Here is an 18,355-nt window from a genome sequence, read left to right as displayed (position 1 = left end):
GATGTGGCGTGTGGCATCCTGGACTGCGTGAGGCTGTAGTTCCGTTACGTAAGGGGTTTGCACGGGTATCATTCAGACAAGTGAGGATTTTTTCATACACAGGCAGGCTCTTGGCTTACGCTGTTGCATGCGTGGGGCTTGAGTCGATTCAATGGGCACTTCATTGATTAAGGATTCTGGCAATTCTTGTAGGTGCTGAAATAATCATTAATCTTTCAAGAGGGGGGGAAAATGTGTCTCTTGAGTACCTACAGTTTTCAGTAAAATTATTTTGAATATTCCCTGGTGCTTGCATTAGGGTCACTTTTGCAGGAATGAATGAACAGAGTCTGTCCTAGTGCTGAAGCCAGGTGCGTTACCCCCACTAAAGGTTTGAGAAACAGAGGTCCTGACCTGCCCCAGTGGTTTGTCTGGAGCAACTGAGCTAGAAAAAGAAACGCAGCTCCCAGCTCTTTTGGCAACTCCAAATCCCTTTAAGTTTACTCATCCAATTTATCAGCTATAAATTTTTGTTGACATTCTCATAATACTCACCTGCACGGAAAACATTCATTAAAACAGTAGGCTGGATATATGTTTCACATTTAGCGTAATCTGTTTGGTATGTCCTGTGCTCAGCTGGCAAAATGCCAAGAGACGTATGCAGCGTTACTAAGACTTGGTGAAGCCTCTCAAACTTCTGTCATGGGAGAAATAGTTTGTTACCTGTGATACCCACATTTTGAGGGATTTAATTTTAGGTGCTTAGGGATGAGTCATACATTGTATTGTGGTCACAGATGACTCTAGTTTTAGACCTTTAAGAAAGACTAAGCAAGCTGTTTTGTAATGTCCCCATATGTACTACTGATTTCCTGTAAGTGCCAGAGAATCAGTTTTGATTCTAGGTATGTTTTAAGTAAGTTTTAATGAGAGTTCACAGGGAGCTTGGACAGCACCATACCTAGTCTTAAGACAGTGACTTTGCTGCTCATGAGACAAAGAGTAAATTACAATGGTCAGTGTTACATAATCTTATAAATAGATTAGGATTGTTTCAAAATTGTTTATAAACTGAAGAGAATAAAAGCTATGGGAATTCCACCTTCTAAAGAACTTGTCTTTAGAAATCTGGTCATGCTGGCTTTTAAGATCCTTATGCTTTTTGTGTCTGTGCTACGGAAGGTGGTGGTCTGAAACCTAAATCTTGTGGTTTGAGCCCATCTCAAAACAAGATGTTATGTAAAGGTATAAACACAGGCTTTTGCCCCTGCATACCTGGTGAAGTTTAAGGGTATGTTCAAGGTATCACCTGCCCTTCTTCTTATGCAATTTTAAAATTATTATTACCTATTTTTTGCTTTTTCCCCTTCCATATAACATTTGCCTTGAGCAGTAGCTTCCCTTCCACATACTTCTTTTTAATTACTTGTGATTGTTAGTGTTGAGTAATTTTTGTTTGCTAAGGAAATCCCCTTGCAATGACCTACAGACTTTACAACCATTATGAAAGAAACTTTAGGCCTACCATTTAGATTGTCATTTTGTAATTTGCTCATGATAACCTAGTACAACGTTCTCTTCTAGTGATGTATTGATAGTGTCCTCATCTAAAAGCAATGTTAATTGCTTTAATAAAATTTCATTTTATTTTTAACATCCTTTTTGGATGGAATTCAAGATAAATACAGAATAATGCCTGAAATGTGTTCTTTCTGTCTGTCCTTTACAAATCCATAGCTGGAGGGCTCCCTGCACCACATTGCCTTTACGCCAGCCCAGAGAGTAACTATTTTGCATAGCAGTGCTATGTTTTGCAGAGATGGTTGTGAAACAGAGGACAGGCATTATGTTGAGGAGCTGTAGGGCTTTCATACAGATGCGCTGTACTGTCTGAAGGTATTTACAGTCATGCAAACACCAGTCCAGTTTTACACCAGTATTTATCCAACATGTCTGCATTGATATTGTTGCATCTACGCAAAACTCCCAAAAGTAGATGACCCTTTAGTTGTTTTGCATCTTTGACAAATGGTCTGTGGTGGTGGTATCTGCAGTGGTGTACGGTTACCAAAAGAAATAGCAAGCCGTGATATGGACTGGTGTGAAGTGTAAACTGGACAAGTCCCGTTTTGCTTCAGAGGTGGTAACCTTCAGCAGAAGAATGGTATAAGGTGGACAGGTGGGGGCAGTAATATCTTAAAGTACTGCAGCCAAATCTGTGAGAACCTGTTTGTTTAAAACCTTTGCATGAACTCATTGAACATGAATTTGAAAGAGAAAACAGCAGCAGCCTGTCGTGATGATAGAGATTGCATAGCAATTGGAAACAAAAGACTTCTGGATTAACACGGCAGAATTTGGACAGCTTCAATGGAACTACTCTGAATTTATTCTAATAGAGCCAAAGGCATGGTTTTGCCTTTAGCTTTTTGTCTTAGTTGATAAAGAATATCCGCTTGCAGTATCGTAAAGTATTGAGGTAACCTCCTAAATTTGTGGCATTTCAGAAAGAAACTGAATATGGTACACAGTAAAAGAAAGCCACACAAAAGATCTTGCTTTGTGTCTTAAGATTTTAAAAGATAAAACCACAACCTTTAGGACTCTAGTATCTTTAAACAGTAAAAATGTCATTTGTTTAAAAATACCCTCAAACAAACAAAAAACAAACCCTAAAACTGGTACATGAAAATGAGACATGACTTAACTTAATTATAAGCCTTGAACAAGGAAACAGCATGTTCTCAGAATACTTAATTACAGCATTGTTTTTAGGTTGAGGTTTTTTTGTGTGTGTGTTGCTCCAGTCAGTCTTCAGCAGAAAGAATAAAAGGCAAAGAAAACACGGAAGTACAGTAAACATCTTGAAATGCAGTTTCCTTCTTACTGGGAAGCTACCACATGACTTGCTGAAAAAGATTTATTAAAAAAAAAAAAAAGCTAGCTTGCAGTTGTTCTTTGGTAGCATTAAAACTTAATTCTCTGTAAAACTGCTTCTTGAGAAATAATGTCCTACAAGATCTCTCAAGCAGCACTAAATGCTTTTAGTGTTGTAAGAGTGAATTTAAGGAAAATACACTGAATTGTTTGATTGTCCTGAAAGCATTACTCATTGACAGATGAGGGCAGAAACAGAAGGCAGCTTTCTACTATTAATGTCTAATGATTTTACAGTCTGAACTTTTAAAGGTGAGAAGATACTAATTTTGACTGAATTCTACAATATGCAAAGCCATTTGGGGTAACTCAATCTTCTACGATGATAGTCTTTTTTGCCAATCTTACTAAAAGATGGCTGGGAGTTGAACTGAAATGGGGCCTGCATTTCGGTTAGTCAATATATTGAATGTGGGTTACTCAGTCTTAAAAATACACACACAGTAACTGTTCCAACAGCTAAATGTCTGCACAGACTGCTGCTGCCAAACAGTATGGGTCCCAGCCATCCCTTTTTGAAGTTGATAGCAGAGATTTTTTCAGAGTGACAAAAAGATCAGCTACTGTTTCTCTCCTTGGACCACTATTTCTCAGAACTGTGCCCCCCTGTACTCTGACAGGTGAAAAAATCACCTCTGGTTATATTGTGTACTTTTTCTTTATATGGTAGATGAATGGAAGGACTGGCATTTTTATGTTGTATTGAAACGAAGGGTTGTCAGCTTAAAAGGACCTGGATCAAAAATATAAAGGCATGTTGACCATGTTTAGTAATGTTTTAAAGACATATCTAGAATGGATTCTTACGGTGTGCTGAATTAGGCGTGTGAAAGCCAGGAGCTAAAACAAAACTTTGGCATCCTTGTTCTTGTCTGCAGTTCACTCTTGCACTCTGTGCTGCATACCAGGAGCAGCAGCATGTTTTTGTGTTAGTCACACTTTATGTGATTTGGTGGATGAACTGTATATATGCTGTTAAAGTAATTAACTCTTTAGCATCCCAAGGTGCTTTATGTATTCTTTCCTCCTCTAATTTTACAGTCTATAATTATAGGCAATAAGAAAACATAAGGACAGAAATGGAAAAACTGAATGAAGTCCTGCAGTTAATTGGGGTTTCTTTGAATGCTGTTGGTTGGTTGCATTTCTATGCAGAATCATGTGTGTGCACCTACATGCAGTTAGTAGTTTGCTTTTTTGGATGCAGTGTGACCTGACTCTTCTGTTAAAAGAAAAAAAAAATTATATAGTAACAGGAAGGTAAGTGACACTACTGGTAGCATTACTTCTTTAAAGGAATTTGCAAGATTTTTTTGGTTTTAAGTATATTTCACCTTCTCACTTAAGTGTATTCAGAGACAGCACATTACCTGCCTGACCAAGACTCTGACCTGGTTCATAAATGAAGTAAAAATTACACAAATCCAAATGCAACATTCATTTAATCAACTATGCTTTAAGAACAAACAACAAACCCCCCACCACCACCACCACAACCCCAAACACAAAACCACCCCAAAATGCTACAAACCATAAGCTAAGGTCAGGGAGAAATGAGCATTTTCAATTTCATGTTGAGCTGTGTGAGGGAATAAAGTCATTTGTATCCCAAGAAAAGCCAACCAACTGCTTTCTGCTCACAGCTGAACAGGCATACAGGGAATCTAGTCTTGCAAGTTCTTAGACACTCTTCTGTTTTGTGCTGTCACAACCTTAGGAAGGTACGTGGGCTAGTCACTCTTGCAATTGTGAGTCTTCAAAGTCTGAGCACTTTTCTATATTGTGAAATGAGATTCAGTGGATTGCACAGCTGTTTTCCACCTGCTGTACAGCTTCAGGTGGAGGAACAGCTAGATGAAGTGCAACCATGCCATGGTGTGAAATATCTCCAATTCACGGAGGTGATCTAGGCCCCTCTGCACCAGGGTTCAGTGGAAGCAAAGCATGAAGTAGGGTGGCTGGCTACCCCTAAAAGAGAAGCTCAGGCCACTGATTGCCTTTCATTCCTTCTACTGAGCCATTTAAGAACTTGTTGCTTTAATTCCCGGTTTTGGGTTGTGAATGAAAGGATTAAGCTAGTGAGGGCACTCAGGAAAGCTGCAGTGTGGTTTGGAAACTATACTTGAGGTTCTTTCTTTGGAGCTGACCCTTCTGCTCCTTTGCAGTTAAACATAATTTTTATAAACAGTGCTAGCACTGCTTTATGAGAAACCAGAGTACTTCTTTTATGAGATGTTCATGACGTTTGTTTGGTTTTATACGCCTTTAATTTTATGGGAAAAAGGAGGTGGAAGTCTGAGGCCATATAAAATCTCATGACTTGAGGGAGCCAATACTGAAAGTACCTGTTGCAGCGTTGTCACAGCTCTTCCTCATTCGTCCCACTTCACTGCAGTTTTCTAGAGCTCTAAGTGAATCTGCTACATCTGAAAGATTTGTAACCTTATACTGCTCCTATTATCGATGTTCCACTGTGCCTCTTCTTGGAGCAAAAAACTCGCACTTTTTTTTTCTTTCTTCTGCTGTTAATGTGTACGCCCTGCGCCTGTCCTCACGTTGTGCCGACTTGCTTGAATAGTCGCTTGGACAGGGAGGTTGTGCAAGTGCCCGTCACCGCTTTAGCCGGGGAGGGGGCGGGAGAGCGGTCTTGGCCCCCTCGCTTGCTGTCAGGGAGGTCCAAGGCTCAGCCGCCAGCGGCGGGGGAAACCAGCGCTCCAGCTGACTAGAAATCCTCCCTGGAGCCGCGCCGACTCACCCTCGGCAGCGCCATCTTTCCTTCCCCCCTACCGCGGCACCGCTGGGCGCCCTCCCGGCCCCGAGGAGCCGATAACGGGCGGCGGGAGGAGGCGCGCGCCCGCCCCGCCCTACCCCCAACGGCCGCTAACGGCCCGAAGCACCGCCCTAGCCCTTTCAGAACGGGGCCGGGTCGCCGGCGGCCGCAGGGAGCGGTTCCTCATCCGCGTCTGTCTGTCTGTTCCTCCGTCGTTCCGCAGCAGCGGCTCCGCGGGCCATGGCGGTGAGGCGGCCGCGGCGCGGGGCCGCCGCTCCACCCGGGCCGTCCGCTCGCTCCTGCCGGTGGCAGTGCCGGCTGTTTGGGGGGCGGGCGGGCGCCGCCATGGGCCGAGCTGCGCCGCTGCTGTTGCTCCTGGTGGCGGCGGTTGCGGGCCGGGCCGGCGCCTCGGCCGCGGGCGGCCCGGAGGTGCACAGCCTGCGGGGGAGCTGGCGGCTGGGCAACGGGAACGGCTCGGTGGTGCTCCGAGGGGAGGTGCCGGGCTGTGTGCACACCGCCCTGCACCGCCGGGGCCTCATCCAGGTACGGTAGGCAGCCGCGCCGGCACACCTCGTCCGGCCTCCCCTCTCGCCGTTGGTGGCACCCCGGCGGTGGGGCCGTGCCTGGGGCACGGTGGGGAGAGCCCAGCAGGGCGCTGCGGTGTGGTGGCGCTCGAGGAGGGGCATCGCACCCGTCGTGCCGCTCCGGAGTGGGCAGCCCGCCACAAAGGAAAAAAAACAGCCCCCCGTGTGAGATCTCCAGAAGCACGGTTAGAGGCAACCCCCTCGCCCCCCAAAAGACCACTCTGTCGCGGGAGCTGCCTCAGGTTTTGCTAGCATTGCTGGTGCAGCAGTCAGACTTCCTTTCCTTAACCCCCCCAGTGGCAAAGGGTTTGGTGGCTGCAGTATCCTCAGGTGGATAACGAGGTTATCTACGGCAGAGCAGCACCAAATTGGGCCGGGGATACAAATGCAAGCCCGTGCTCTGCAGTGTGTGAGATTCTGTGGTTTTGACACGGAACCAAGGTGCTGATACCTACAATATCATCACAGCATGTAAGTCATGTTTACCTGCAATATTACCTCAAAAGAATGAAAAGCCAAGCCCACCCTGTTGAAGTTTGACTTGTTGATGCAAGAAGTCTAGGGATTTCAGGCATTTTAGTCCATTAAAAATTCCTTTTAACATTTGCAGAGCACATCTGAACCGTTGAGCTTGTATACTCCCATGCTGCCTAAGGGAAGTATATTCTGAAACATGAGTATAAAACTGTTACATTTAAAAGACTGGTTCCTGCCTTAACACTTTTAAGAAGCTTTGCTGCTTCTGTTTACTATTGCCTTTTTTAGTTTCTAGATTTATGAAAACCACTTTCTGGGACAAATGATCAAAACTGCAGTTGTAGCAAAGTACCCTGCTACCAGCATAAGCTGCTTGTCACTCAGACCTGACAAGAAACATGGCACTAACTGGGTCATCGTTAAAATGAGATGCCTTTTAAAAGGGAAATATGTGGAAAGTGAAATGTGTACCTGGAACAAGGAAAAGAAATAAAACATAGTGAAGTTAACAAAATCATCTATAAAACTGATACATACACTTCTGTACTAGAAAATGTGAAGTACTATCATATGTTGTCTGAGTACATCAGATATGTCTATATATTGTATTTATTGTGGGCCTAATGTTGCATTTCTTGTACAGCATTTATTTAAAAATACATTCTGGATGCATGCATTTTATATTTTCTATTCTTTAATTTTTATTCTTCACATTATTATCCTGCTCTGCTCTGACTAAAGTTAGAGAGGTGTAAGGAGAAAGTGACTCCACTTAGGGCAGGATAATTTTAGCATTACTCTGTGTTGGCATAGGTTGGGAGTCCCAGTACTAATAATAGATTCCAAAGAGTGTCATTGCCAGATAAAAGAAATAGTCAACATTGGAAAAGTAAATACATTAAGAAGGGATAAGCTGAGCCATGATGGTCTGTTGTTTCAACAGTGATATGGCATTTTGCACATACACAATTAAGGTTTTAAAATGGCTTTTCTAAAGTTTTAAAAAGTGCAGTGGGCAGGTAGACTATATATGGAAGTGAAGAGAACTGTGCCAGTTTCTCCCATGCAAAAGTGCGTAAGATAAACTGAACGTCTCAGATGTTCGGCTGTGCTGGTGTTGCTGGGAGGTGTTGCTCTAAGAAGTGTGAATAATCATTCAGGAGAAACTGTGACCAATGCACTGACTCACGCACGCAAGATAATGACAAAATGAAAGACTCACATTTAACTACTCACATTAAGTACTCTTATGAAGTGAGAAAATGCAATTGCTAATTTAGCTGCATTGCTGTAAACTGACTTGTACTTTTAGTCATTTTAAGCAGCAGTATGATACTTGGAAATGAGACTGCGATCATGAACTCTCATGTGCCTGGGCAGAATCCCAAGCCTGCACAGAGGTGTGAAAGCTTAGTCAGCCTGCTGGCCAGCAGCATGGGTCCTGCGAATAGGTACATGGGCACTTGGCTATTGGTTGTGGACACTTAGAACATGTTTACATGAATACAAGTATGAACTTACTCCAAACGTGCTGATACGGCCGGGTATGAACCCGCTGTAGTCTGGAAACTGGTGCTAAATTGGTGGTGTTGGAATTAGTACGCTCTCTTGAGGAGCTGAGTTAACCGAATACTTCACTAGTGTGGTTGCTTGACCTCTGGGCTGGATCTGGCTGGTGACTGCCTAGTTCCAAGCTCAGAATGAGCTAACTTGTTTCTATGTATAGGTGTGTACAGGTAACTTAAGATCAGTTTAAACCCATTCTTACTCAGTTTAGCAAAGCCCAGTTTACAGAAAGAAGCGTTCACACAAATATTTGCACCAGGATAACTAAATTGTTTTAAAATCATATTTTTGTTTAAAAGATAGAATGGAGAGCAGCCTTAGCAGATTTCAAATCTATCACAGATAGAATTAAATATAATCAATCGCCGCCACCATAGTTGTAGACTTCTGCAAAGCAGCAAACCTGGGTTGTTTGGAGGGAGTCAGTGATATAATTCGTTATTGCAATGTGATTGATATTGCTTCATGCTGCAAAGTGTGGCTCAGCTCTTTGTCCTGAGGTTTCTTCATTGCGGTGAAAATGCTTATGACCAAATGTTTTCAAATGCAGCTGCCTAAAATCATATTCCTATATTCCTATTTACACAAAAGCATGCACACAGCCTGAATTTTAGAGGCACAGAGCGCTGGTTGCTCCGTTTTTTCAGTGCTCATTATCTCTGGAAATCAGCCCTTTTTGGGGTTGTGTCAAGTGTAGAATTAGGAGTTTTATTATAGTTGCCTAAATACAAAAGCTTTGGTCTTGAGTATTTTTTTCATTTGCTCCTTTTGCTCTTTGCCATGGAGTGTAGGATTTTTATTCATCCTACTGAAAATGTCACTAGACCAGAGATCCAAAAGCTTACTGCTTGTAATCAAAAGCGAAGATTGGTCTGAAAAGCTGTACCAGGAAATAGGAGAACAAAGCTACTGGGAACTAAATTATTCTGGATAGCAAGACCCGTATGTTCAGTGACCTAGTGAAATCTGTGCGCTGTTTTTCTGTGTGATTTGCAAACGGCAAATAGCACTGCATCCTTTGCTTCTGTATCCTTGGGAATTTTTCATGGGTTAGCACCCAAAACAGAAATTTAAAACAAAATGTGGGAGGGCCTGCTCCAACAATGTAGCTTAGTGGGCATCTCACAAATGAGGGGAAAGAGGGCAGCAAGAATAAGCTGCTGGATATTAAGCCTGCAAAATGTGGCTTAGATTGCAAGAGCAGGCTGCAAGCAACTTGTTTATCAGTGTGTGGTTCCTTTCAAATTTAGGTCGATGCACAAACTGTTTTTGCCCAGGGATGGTCTAGCTGATTGCATGTCCGTAGCCTTACTTTAGTCTGCTGTGCAGGCCATACATTTGGATTGAAAGACATCTCTGACACTGGGGGTTCATTACTCATCTCTCTGGATCCTCTTAGCGTTCGTTCTAGAGATGTCTTTATGCTTTGGCTTATAAAATATACATTGGATGAACACATCTTTCTGAATGCACCAAATGCACGTATCTTAGAAAACGCTCTTGGGGAAGATACTTTTGAGTTTCCTACTGAAGTATTTTCTTCTGTGTTCAACCAACGTAGTTCAAATGCTGGATTAACTATGATAAAAGCTCTAAGGGCAGGAGATAGCATCAGAGTATGTGTTCAGCTGGGTTGTTTTAATAACATTTCATTAGGACTCTGTAGCTCTTACTACTATTTACATGTAAAATTTAAAAAAGACATGAGAAATGCACATAAACAAGGGTAATAGTCACTTGAATAAAGTTAGTGCAGAGCTTGGGCATAAGCGCAGACATTTTACAAAAGTGCAGCAAATCTGTTGCTAACCGTACATCTCTGGAAAAAGAAGATTTGCAAGAACCATTTTGCCTGAAGATTTAGTTTTTAACTACTGTCAGCATAATATTTTCTTTCAGGCACAGTTCTGATAAGCAATATGTATCAGCAGGTAACTTGTGCATTAAATCTTTGTGCTAGAAATAGTCGTCCTCCAGCATGTACAGTCCAAGTACTACATGATGCCATTTCTGCTGGCAGGTGACTCCTATAAAATTTCAGTTCTGATGAATATGGCTATTGTAACTGGATTTTCTCATCTGCCAGCATATATACAGAATACATGCATTCATACGGAAAGGCTGTTTTGTCTTGTTAGTTGTCACTTTGATGTGTAAAGAACTATTATGGGGGGTCTGCAATGGTGATGCTAATACAGGGGCTGGATAACACTGCAGTTTCTGCCCTGTCATACAAGGGCATGCACTTGACACAGAAGGTTACCGTGGTCTTGGTCATACTTGGATATTAAAATATATTAGAAGTGACAGAAGCTTATGTATCTCAAGTGATATTTCTGCAGTTCTATAAAGTAGTGTATATTTCTTGTAGCTTGTTCTTCGTTTGTATAAAATATGTTGTTGCGTATTTTCTGACACTTCATCGTAACGTAGATTTTCAGAGCAAGCCAGGTAACAATTGCATTGGGTATCCTATAGTTCTAACAGGTTATGGCATTCATTGATGAAATAGTTGAGCATGAAGTGGCATTCAGTTTACTGTTTTGTTAGAGCAAGTACTGAAAATGAATCACTTTAGGATAAACTTCCAAAACTCATATTCCAAGAATACGATCCATTCATCACTACTGTTAGTTCAGCTTGACTTCAAGCTGTAAATATGTGAAACTGGGCTTGCTGAAAATTGTGTAAGTGTCCTGACTGCTATGGCTTGAGATATCAAGGAGTGCATGGATATAGGTAAGTATCTAACTATTTAGCTTCCAGTCTGAAGTTGGCAACAGCAAATTCATTAAACTGTAAATCATGAAACATCACTCGCAAATTTTATTTTGGTAATCTGTTACATCAGCAGGATTTTCTTACAGTGTACATTATAAAATACCAGCAGAGTTGATTTGTGAGAGAAGAGCGTGCAAGGCAGTTTCAAATTAGATCATAACAAAAGTAGGGTAAGGCAAAGGAATCTGGTTTTTGTTCCCTTTATTACATGTCGTTTTATTACACGTTGATCTTCCACCTGGATCCAGCTGACTCTGTCTAGTGCCATTCAGGTGTTTGCGCCGTTCTCCCCTGGGCTCCTGGTTGCGCGGGGGCCCGAAGCTGGCCCTTCATGGGGCCAGGCGTGCCTGGCACAGCTCACTCACTTGCGCTTTGAGCCTCACTCCTGATGTGTTCGTGTCTCGACCATTTCCTGCTTAACAGGAGAAGCTCTTAGCTTTTCAATATCCCCTTAAAATCATTGCAAGGAGAAGGTTCCATCTAGCCACTTGGCAGTGCCTTCAGTTTAGTGCTGCCAGTGCTTTTGAAGTCCTGCTGATGTGCTGTTATCCAAACTGGAAATTGCTTCCTTTTGATGCTCTGTAGCAGGGCTTTTCACCTCACCTTAGCAGGTGATTTGCTGCTTGCTTACAGCACTGAAGTTGGAAGCAGAGAACAAACAGGCAAGGAGCTTGAGTGGTTCAGAATTTTTTCCCAAATTGCAGGGAGCAGGAAAATGCAAGGCTGTCATGTTTGGTGGGACCTAAAAATAGCTGTAGTTGACTCTGCCCCGCTATGACTTGCTTCCAGGAACATGTTGAGCTAATGAATGTGAAGTATATTTAATACATGTACAGTCTATTTCCTACCATCTTTCAAATTCTCCCAATGCCCTTAAAAGTTTTAAAATTGTCTTTTTTCATCCAGTGTTCTGAAATAAACCTTTAATTTTAGTGTGACCTGATTTAATGTGGGATGAAATTCTGTTTCAGATAAATCCAAACAACTTGACTGCTATAGGTACATCTTCCAGCACTCAAAACAGTTGCATTTAATAATTAAAAAGTCAATAATCTCGCCAGTGTGTTGGAGAAGTCGTTTTCCTTTCTTACAGGACTTTGTTGTGGTCATGCATTTTTCCTGAACCTTGAGAATTGCCTTAAAAGCATTGCTCGAACATTGCCACATGACTGATTTTACAGCAAGCAACATTTGTCATGCTTAAAGTGACTAACCAATATCAGCATTTAACAGGTTTTCTATGTGATATATAAGGTGGTTTACTAGTTGTGTACCAATGATATCAGTAAGCTGTTAAGTTTTATATAAAGGTACACAGAATTAGGAGCTTCTCATCTAAAAAGGTGGATGCCTGTGAGGAAGAAACAGTATTTGTATGATCAGAAGGGGCTAATTAGCACCTTCTATGACACATATTTTAGCAGTCAATGCATTTCTTGAAGTTTGAAGTCTTTAGACTAATACAGAAGAAAGCCACTTCAGGAAAAAGGATTTGCAGTACGCTCTGAGGAGATTTAAACAAGCAGCTCTGTTTGTAAACTGCTGCAAGAGCCCATCTGATGATGTAATTTCTGTCTCTGATGAAACATCCCTGTGTTTCTCTCTGCTGCTAGACAACCAGTTTTGTGTTCTCCAGACATCAAGTCTTTATTCATTAACATCTCAGTATTCATGCTTTGGCAGGAGAAACAGCGCAGGTTTCTTTTATGCAGGGTCTTGATCTTTGATGAGGCACTGATGTCGATTGTTTGACCACTAACCAAATTGGTTTTGACTTTACAGTCTGCTGTTGATAGTGCATTTAAAGTTGCATCTTATGCCTTTTGTTAAATATTTCACACATACAAGTGGCAATGATTGAAATTTAACATGCACATTTCCCAAAGCATTACCTAAAACAAAATAGTATATAAGAATATAAGCAAGACAGTTGTTAAAAATGTGCTTTTTAAGGACATGTTGTGGGTTTTCATGGTCTCTGACGTTTGACGCTTGCCTTTTGTTGTCTCAATACAGTAATCTTAACAGAGTTTCTTTTATGAGCCTAAATTTTGCATTTTAATATACATTTATTAGCCTTAAATTTTGCATCTTAATAAAAGTCTGAGATATATTCCCCAAGCATTTTGGATATGAATGTAATGGTATGGATATCTTAAAATTCAGTAATTGTTCTGGTAAGCTCATGGTGACTTAACTTTTAGAGAATATACTGTATTACGAATACAGAGGTCATAGTTTTACTGAGGTAACAAGACCTTTCCTTCTTGACTCTTACTCCCTTGTAGTAATCAAATCAAATTTGATTGATCAAGCATAGCATGTAGAGGCAAGGCGACAACTTTCCCTCTGTATGGGCTCAAGGAATGATGTTTATATTGTTGTGGGACCCCAGAAGAGATTATGCTGCTGAGGACAGTCACTTAGATGTTATGATTTTGCTCTGCTATGTAAATAGGTTTGTGTTTATACTACATAGCCTGACCCTATTAGTTGTAAAACAAATATGAGATATGAAACAATGTTTTTCAGAAGATTTCAAATCCAGAAGTGTCATCAGTATCTATAGTGACTCCTGAAATGGGGGGAAAAATTGAGCTTCAGCAAGAAGAAAAAAAAAAAGCTGGGCAGATTTTCTTCAGTGTGAATCTGGATATTCCGGGCAGATAGTTAGCTGTGCTGGTACTGTAGAAGACTCATATCAAAGGGAATCTTAATGCAGCTACGCTCTCTCTTAGCTGGCTTTGAGTCACGTAGTCCAGAAGAGATTGGTCTTTGGTTTGGGAAAGCAGTTCAGCTGTGCAGCTGCTGAAGAGGACTGAACTGAGCTGTCAGTCACTGACCCGGATACCTGCACTCTGAACTGTCTGACATGGGGATGTAACACCGTACCTTTCTGTTGCCTTTGCATGAGGTGCACGGCAGTGGGTTGTCAGGTCCACATAACTGATTCCTTCAGCCTAGATGAGGAGTGTTGTGACCCACCATAAGGTAATAAATACAGCATGAAGCCAAAAAGGTCGAGGACATAGCTGAGACCAACTGTGCCTTTATTCTTCCTGGGTAGTGTGACTAAAGGGTATAAATGCATTCGGTATAAATGCAGCATTATTCTCAAAAGTAGTTGTTTAATTTTATACATAAACCAAATTCTGTGGCTTCTCCTTCTTCTCTTTCTCCCTCCCTCCAAATATAACAATTTCATTTAGCCTTACCACATCAAGACTAGTTGACAAGAAACAACTGGAGTATTTGCAATTATTTTAAACTGTAGAGTTTTGTTCACTGCTGTCCCTAGAGGCCTAAAATGCTGTTTCTTTGCTTCTTAAAATCCTATTAGTCTTACTTTCTCCATCATTATGAGGGTGATCATGTTTCTGTTCCTCTCATTAAGTCACAAGCTGTCTTGATTTTTTTTTTTTGATTTCCAGCCCAGGCATTTCATATGTAAAAACAAATCCTGCTCCCTCTAGTTTGAGTATGAATGATTATAGCAAACAGGTTTTGATCTACATAAGTAAAGTCAAATGTTACCAAAACTTTGCTTTCACATACTATTTCAAAGGTGAAAAGGAATATCAGGACTAACTAAATAAGGTGGATTGTGCATTTGCAGACTGTCTGAAATAAGAAGTGCTCATCTAATGGATATTATGATTATTTCATATAATAACACTATTACTAAATAAGTCTTGTAATTTTCTTTTTGTTGGTCTGTTATCAGGATCCATACTATAGATTTAATGACGTGATGTACAGATGGATCTCACTGGATAACTGGACTTACAGCAGGACATTCAAACCTCCTTTTGACGTCAGGTATGCAGTAAAGATATGTCTAAAATAGTTCTGTGCCATCTTTCATGCAGAATTGCTAGTTAATCCATCAGCTCAAAATCTGCTTAATACTTCTGTATCTAATAAAACAAATTATGCAATAATGTGCAGCTGCAAAGCTGTTGCTAAAGAACACTTCAGTAGTTGCTTTTTCCTATTTTTTTTAACTGTTAAAAATTACTTATGAATTGCCAACTAAGGAAGGATAATACTTAGGCTAATTGGAAACTAGCCCGTCTGATATCTGGTAGGTATGTGAACATGCTCTGTTGCAGAGTTGAGCCACTTCAGCTGTCATCTTAATTTGACTATTTAAAGATATAATGTAGCCACACTAAGTCAAACATTTTTGGTGGTAGTTGAGACAACTGCTGCTAAAGGTAATGGTGACATACATTTTATCTTGTCTGTCTCCTGTATGTTGTTAACGCTAGGTATTCTAATAGTTTTTTATGCCTATGTTATCTTCTATAGAAAGTGGCAGAAAGTGAATTTGGTTTTCGAGGGAGTAGATACAGTAGCACAGATTCTGATCAACAATATCACTCTTGGGAGAACAGACAACATGTTCAACAGATATGTAAGTAATGTGTTTATTTCTGAAGGTGCTTCTGTTTTTTCTTCGAAGCTCTTTTGTGCTGAGCGCTTCCAGTGCATTCAAGTACACATAAAAATAGGTCCTTGGACGCAGAAAGTGTTGAACTGAGGACTGCATGTGTAATCAGATAACTGTTAGAAAGAGAAGTATACTTACCTTTTCAGTAGCAGCAGACTCAGATCTAGAGGTGAATGTGTCTTGTTCTAAATGAGTGGACCCATGCAAGAGGATCAGTTCAGCTAATAATATAAGTCTTGCTTCTTGAGATCTGTCACAGCTCCAAGAAAACGTAAGCTTAAATCTGTTATATTAGCTGTAAATCTGCTTACTAATTGGTATTAGAATGGTTTACATGCGAATACTGAAATGAAAATGCACATGTTGCAAAGCCTTTGTAAGTGTTTTCATGCTTTTTTTTTACATAGGGTTTTTTGATTTTTGATATTGGGCTTTTGATAACATCGTCGTGCATTTTTGGGCTTAGCCTATGTCAGCATGAGAGTACTCATCATGGAATGATCTTGAGAGTGGCAAAAACAATCAAACTAATTTTATAGCTCTAAAATATAAAATTATTCTGGGTACTAGCATAAGGGACAATCCTTGCTTTTCTCTTAAAAGAATCAAAAAAGTAAAATTTAAAGGAAGAATGTTAGTGGAATAACTGAATTACAAAGAAAATCTTGAGTCTTCATATCTCAGTGTTTACCATTCTGGCAGGTTTTATTGCAGAGGTACTGGCCTGAGACATGAGAGCTAGATTTTGCCACCTGGGTCTGTGTGACCTGGGACAAATCACTTAGTTTCTCTGTGACTTAGTTTTACCATCTGTAAAATAAGAAATTTCATAGCGCTTTTATGAAATTGTAATTATTTACTATTTGGAGAGTTTATAAAGGATTGCCAGCAGCAGGTTCTGTAGAATTGGGAAGTGATATTATTTTGCCCTTACGTCTGCAGCTTCATTCTGTTTCAGATTGTAACAGTTCATGAAATGGCCTTCACTGTAAAACCAGAGTGAACTGTATTAGATTGAGTCTAGGATTACTGTGACCCAGACTTCTGCTTTGTTCACCTGTTCCACATGACAACTACGTCTGCAGGAAGGACTCTGTGAAGGCTCTGTATGGGGGATGCTATTTGCTTTGTAATTTTCTGTTGTATGCTACAGATGTAAGTGATGCTAGCAGGGCTGCTCACAAGTTGGAAAAAATTGCCAAGACTTGGCTTGTCACAAATGAACAATGTGAAGAAGAAATGGGTATTAGCCATTGGAACCATATTATCTTGATAGCACAGGATAATTCTGAAACCAAACATTTATCCTTCTGTCCAGCCACAGTGAAGGGGATTTTGTGAGCCAGTGAGGAAGCGCCCCAAAATGCTTTATTTGGTGCTGGCATAGAATGTGTATCTGTACATTTTGGGGATGAGAGTGCAGGTGGCATGAAATACAGCTTTGCAGCATTCATGCAAAAGGCAGTTCAGTGTTTTGCGGTAGCTAAGCTGGCAGCACAGTGTGAGTTGGAAGGACTCCTGAATAGACCGGCTTTCTGAGTTGGAACAAGGTGTCTTTCTAAAGATGCAGATAAGTTCTGAGTGAGGAAGGAGGGTAAAGATTCTCTTGCTGTCCTTATCCTTCAAGCACTTCTGTGTGCAAGCAGAGTGCTGCAGCCTGCAATGGGGGCTCAGTATGGGGAAAGTGGTTTGCCCAGAAACATCTCCTTGTATCTGGAATGTTACTGTGTATTTTCTGTTTTTCAGCTTAAGAAGTAGCTTTTCTTTTCCTTCCAAAACCAGGGCCTGTTGAGACTGTAGTTCAAATGCCTTTAAATAATATATGTATGGTATTAAAATCCCAATGTAACAGTGATTATAAATCTCATAAATAAATGTCAGCACTGTAATGATTTTGTTCTGTTTTCTTGACCTAGAGCTTTGATATTACCAGCGTGATCAAGGAGGTCAATTTTGTTGAAGTCCGTTTCTTATCAGCCGTTTCATATGCAGCAGAGCAGAGCAGATGTCACAAAGCATACAGCATCCCCCCGGCGTGCCCTCCACCTGTGCAGAAAGGAGAGTGCCATGCTAATTTCATCAGAAAGGTAGGGGTAGAATTGTCTGTGTCTGGCTTCAGGCTTGGAAAGAGGAATGCACCATGTGCTGTCCTTACAGATGTATTCTGAAACCTGCAATGTCATTTTATAAGTAGGGCGTATTTTTCATTGCAGCTTCCTTCTCCTGTCCCCCTGCAGAAACCTGTAATCTAGCATGTCAATAATACAAGAGGTGTAAGAAGGCCAGCCTTCATATCTAGGTGATAAGAATGTTTAAAAGGCTGTTTTCATCAAGGAGTCTTGCTGCTAAGAGAGCAGGATAGCATTGGGAAATGTGTAATCATTACATTTTGATCCACTGGGTGGGTTTAGCAATGTATGCTGACAATAGAGTTCACACTTGCAAAACACCAGTGTAGTTTGCCAAGGCTGTAAAAATCTCAGCCAAGCAGCTTTGTGAGTGTTTGCTATTGCTCATGTGCTGTGCTATTTATACTGGGCAGCTCTGGCATGTCCCGAGAAGTGTTATCTAACAGAGGACCTGTTCTCATCTTATTACGGTGTTGTGAAGTGTTACTTATAAGTACATACTCAGTGAAAACAGCAATGTAATATACAATGAATGAAGCTCAGAAACTCTGATTCAAGACATGGCTTCATTGCTGTTAAAACTTACTCAAGGCAAACTATCATTTGAGTAGCGTCTCATATATTTCTGATAGCTTTGTAGCAGCTAGAGACAATAGCTAGGTGATCTTATTTTGGA

At 40.9% G+C, this 18,355-nt stretch overlaps 1 protein-coding gene and 1 long non-coding RNA gene across 26 annotated transcripts in view; one reads left to right on the top strand and one right to left on the bottom strand.

Annotated features, from left to right (window-relative positions):
- Window positions 1-3,858: 3,858 nt before the first annotated feature.
- Window positions 3,859-5,355, bottom strand: LOC142082063 (uncharacterized). Its single transcript, XR_012673568.1, has 2 exons — window positions 5,265-5,355; window positions 3,859-4,141 (listed from the first exon to the last, which is right to left on the bottom strand). It is a non-coding gene; the product is annotated as an uncharacterized LOC142082063 (long non-coding RNA).
- A 458-nt stretch (window positions 5,356-5,813) lies between these two features.
- The window catches only part of MANBA (mannosidase beta), a 61,961-nt gene continuing 49,419 nt past the window's right edge, over window positions 5,814-18,355 (top strand). For 22 of the 25 annotated variants that reach the window (XM_075149647.1, XM_075149644.1, XM_075149643.1 and 19 more), the window contains exons 1-4: window positions 5,814-6,232; window positions 14,822-14,916; window positions 15,409-15,514; window positions 17,467-17,637. In XM_075149647.1, coding sequence (XP_075005748.1) covers window positions 5,930-6,232; window positions 14,822-14,916; window positions 15,409-15,514; window positions 17,467-17,637 — 675 coding nt within the window. In that variant the 5' untranslated portion in view covers window positions 5,814-5,929. Of the gene's footprint in view, window positions 6,233-6,353; window positions 6,745-6,773; window positions 8,202-14,821; window positions 14,917-15,408; window positions 15,515-17,466; window positions 17,638-18,355 lie in introns of those variants that run through there. The other 3 variants (XM_075149655.1, XM_075149656.1, XM_075149651.1) reach the window with 3 other exon arrangements.

Source organism: Calonectris borealis, chromosome 4, assembly GCF_964195595.1.
Source record: "Calonectris borealis chromosome 4, bCalBor7.hap1.2, whole genome shotgun sequence".
Taxonomy (NCBI): Eukaryota; Metazoa; Chordata; class Aves; order Procellariiformes; family Procellariidae; genus Calonectris; species Calonectris borealis.
The sequence above is the reverse complement of the archived record's forward strand: the minus strand, read 5'-3'. Positions and strand labels throughout refer to the sequence as shown.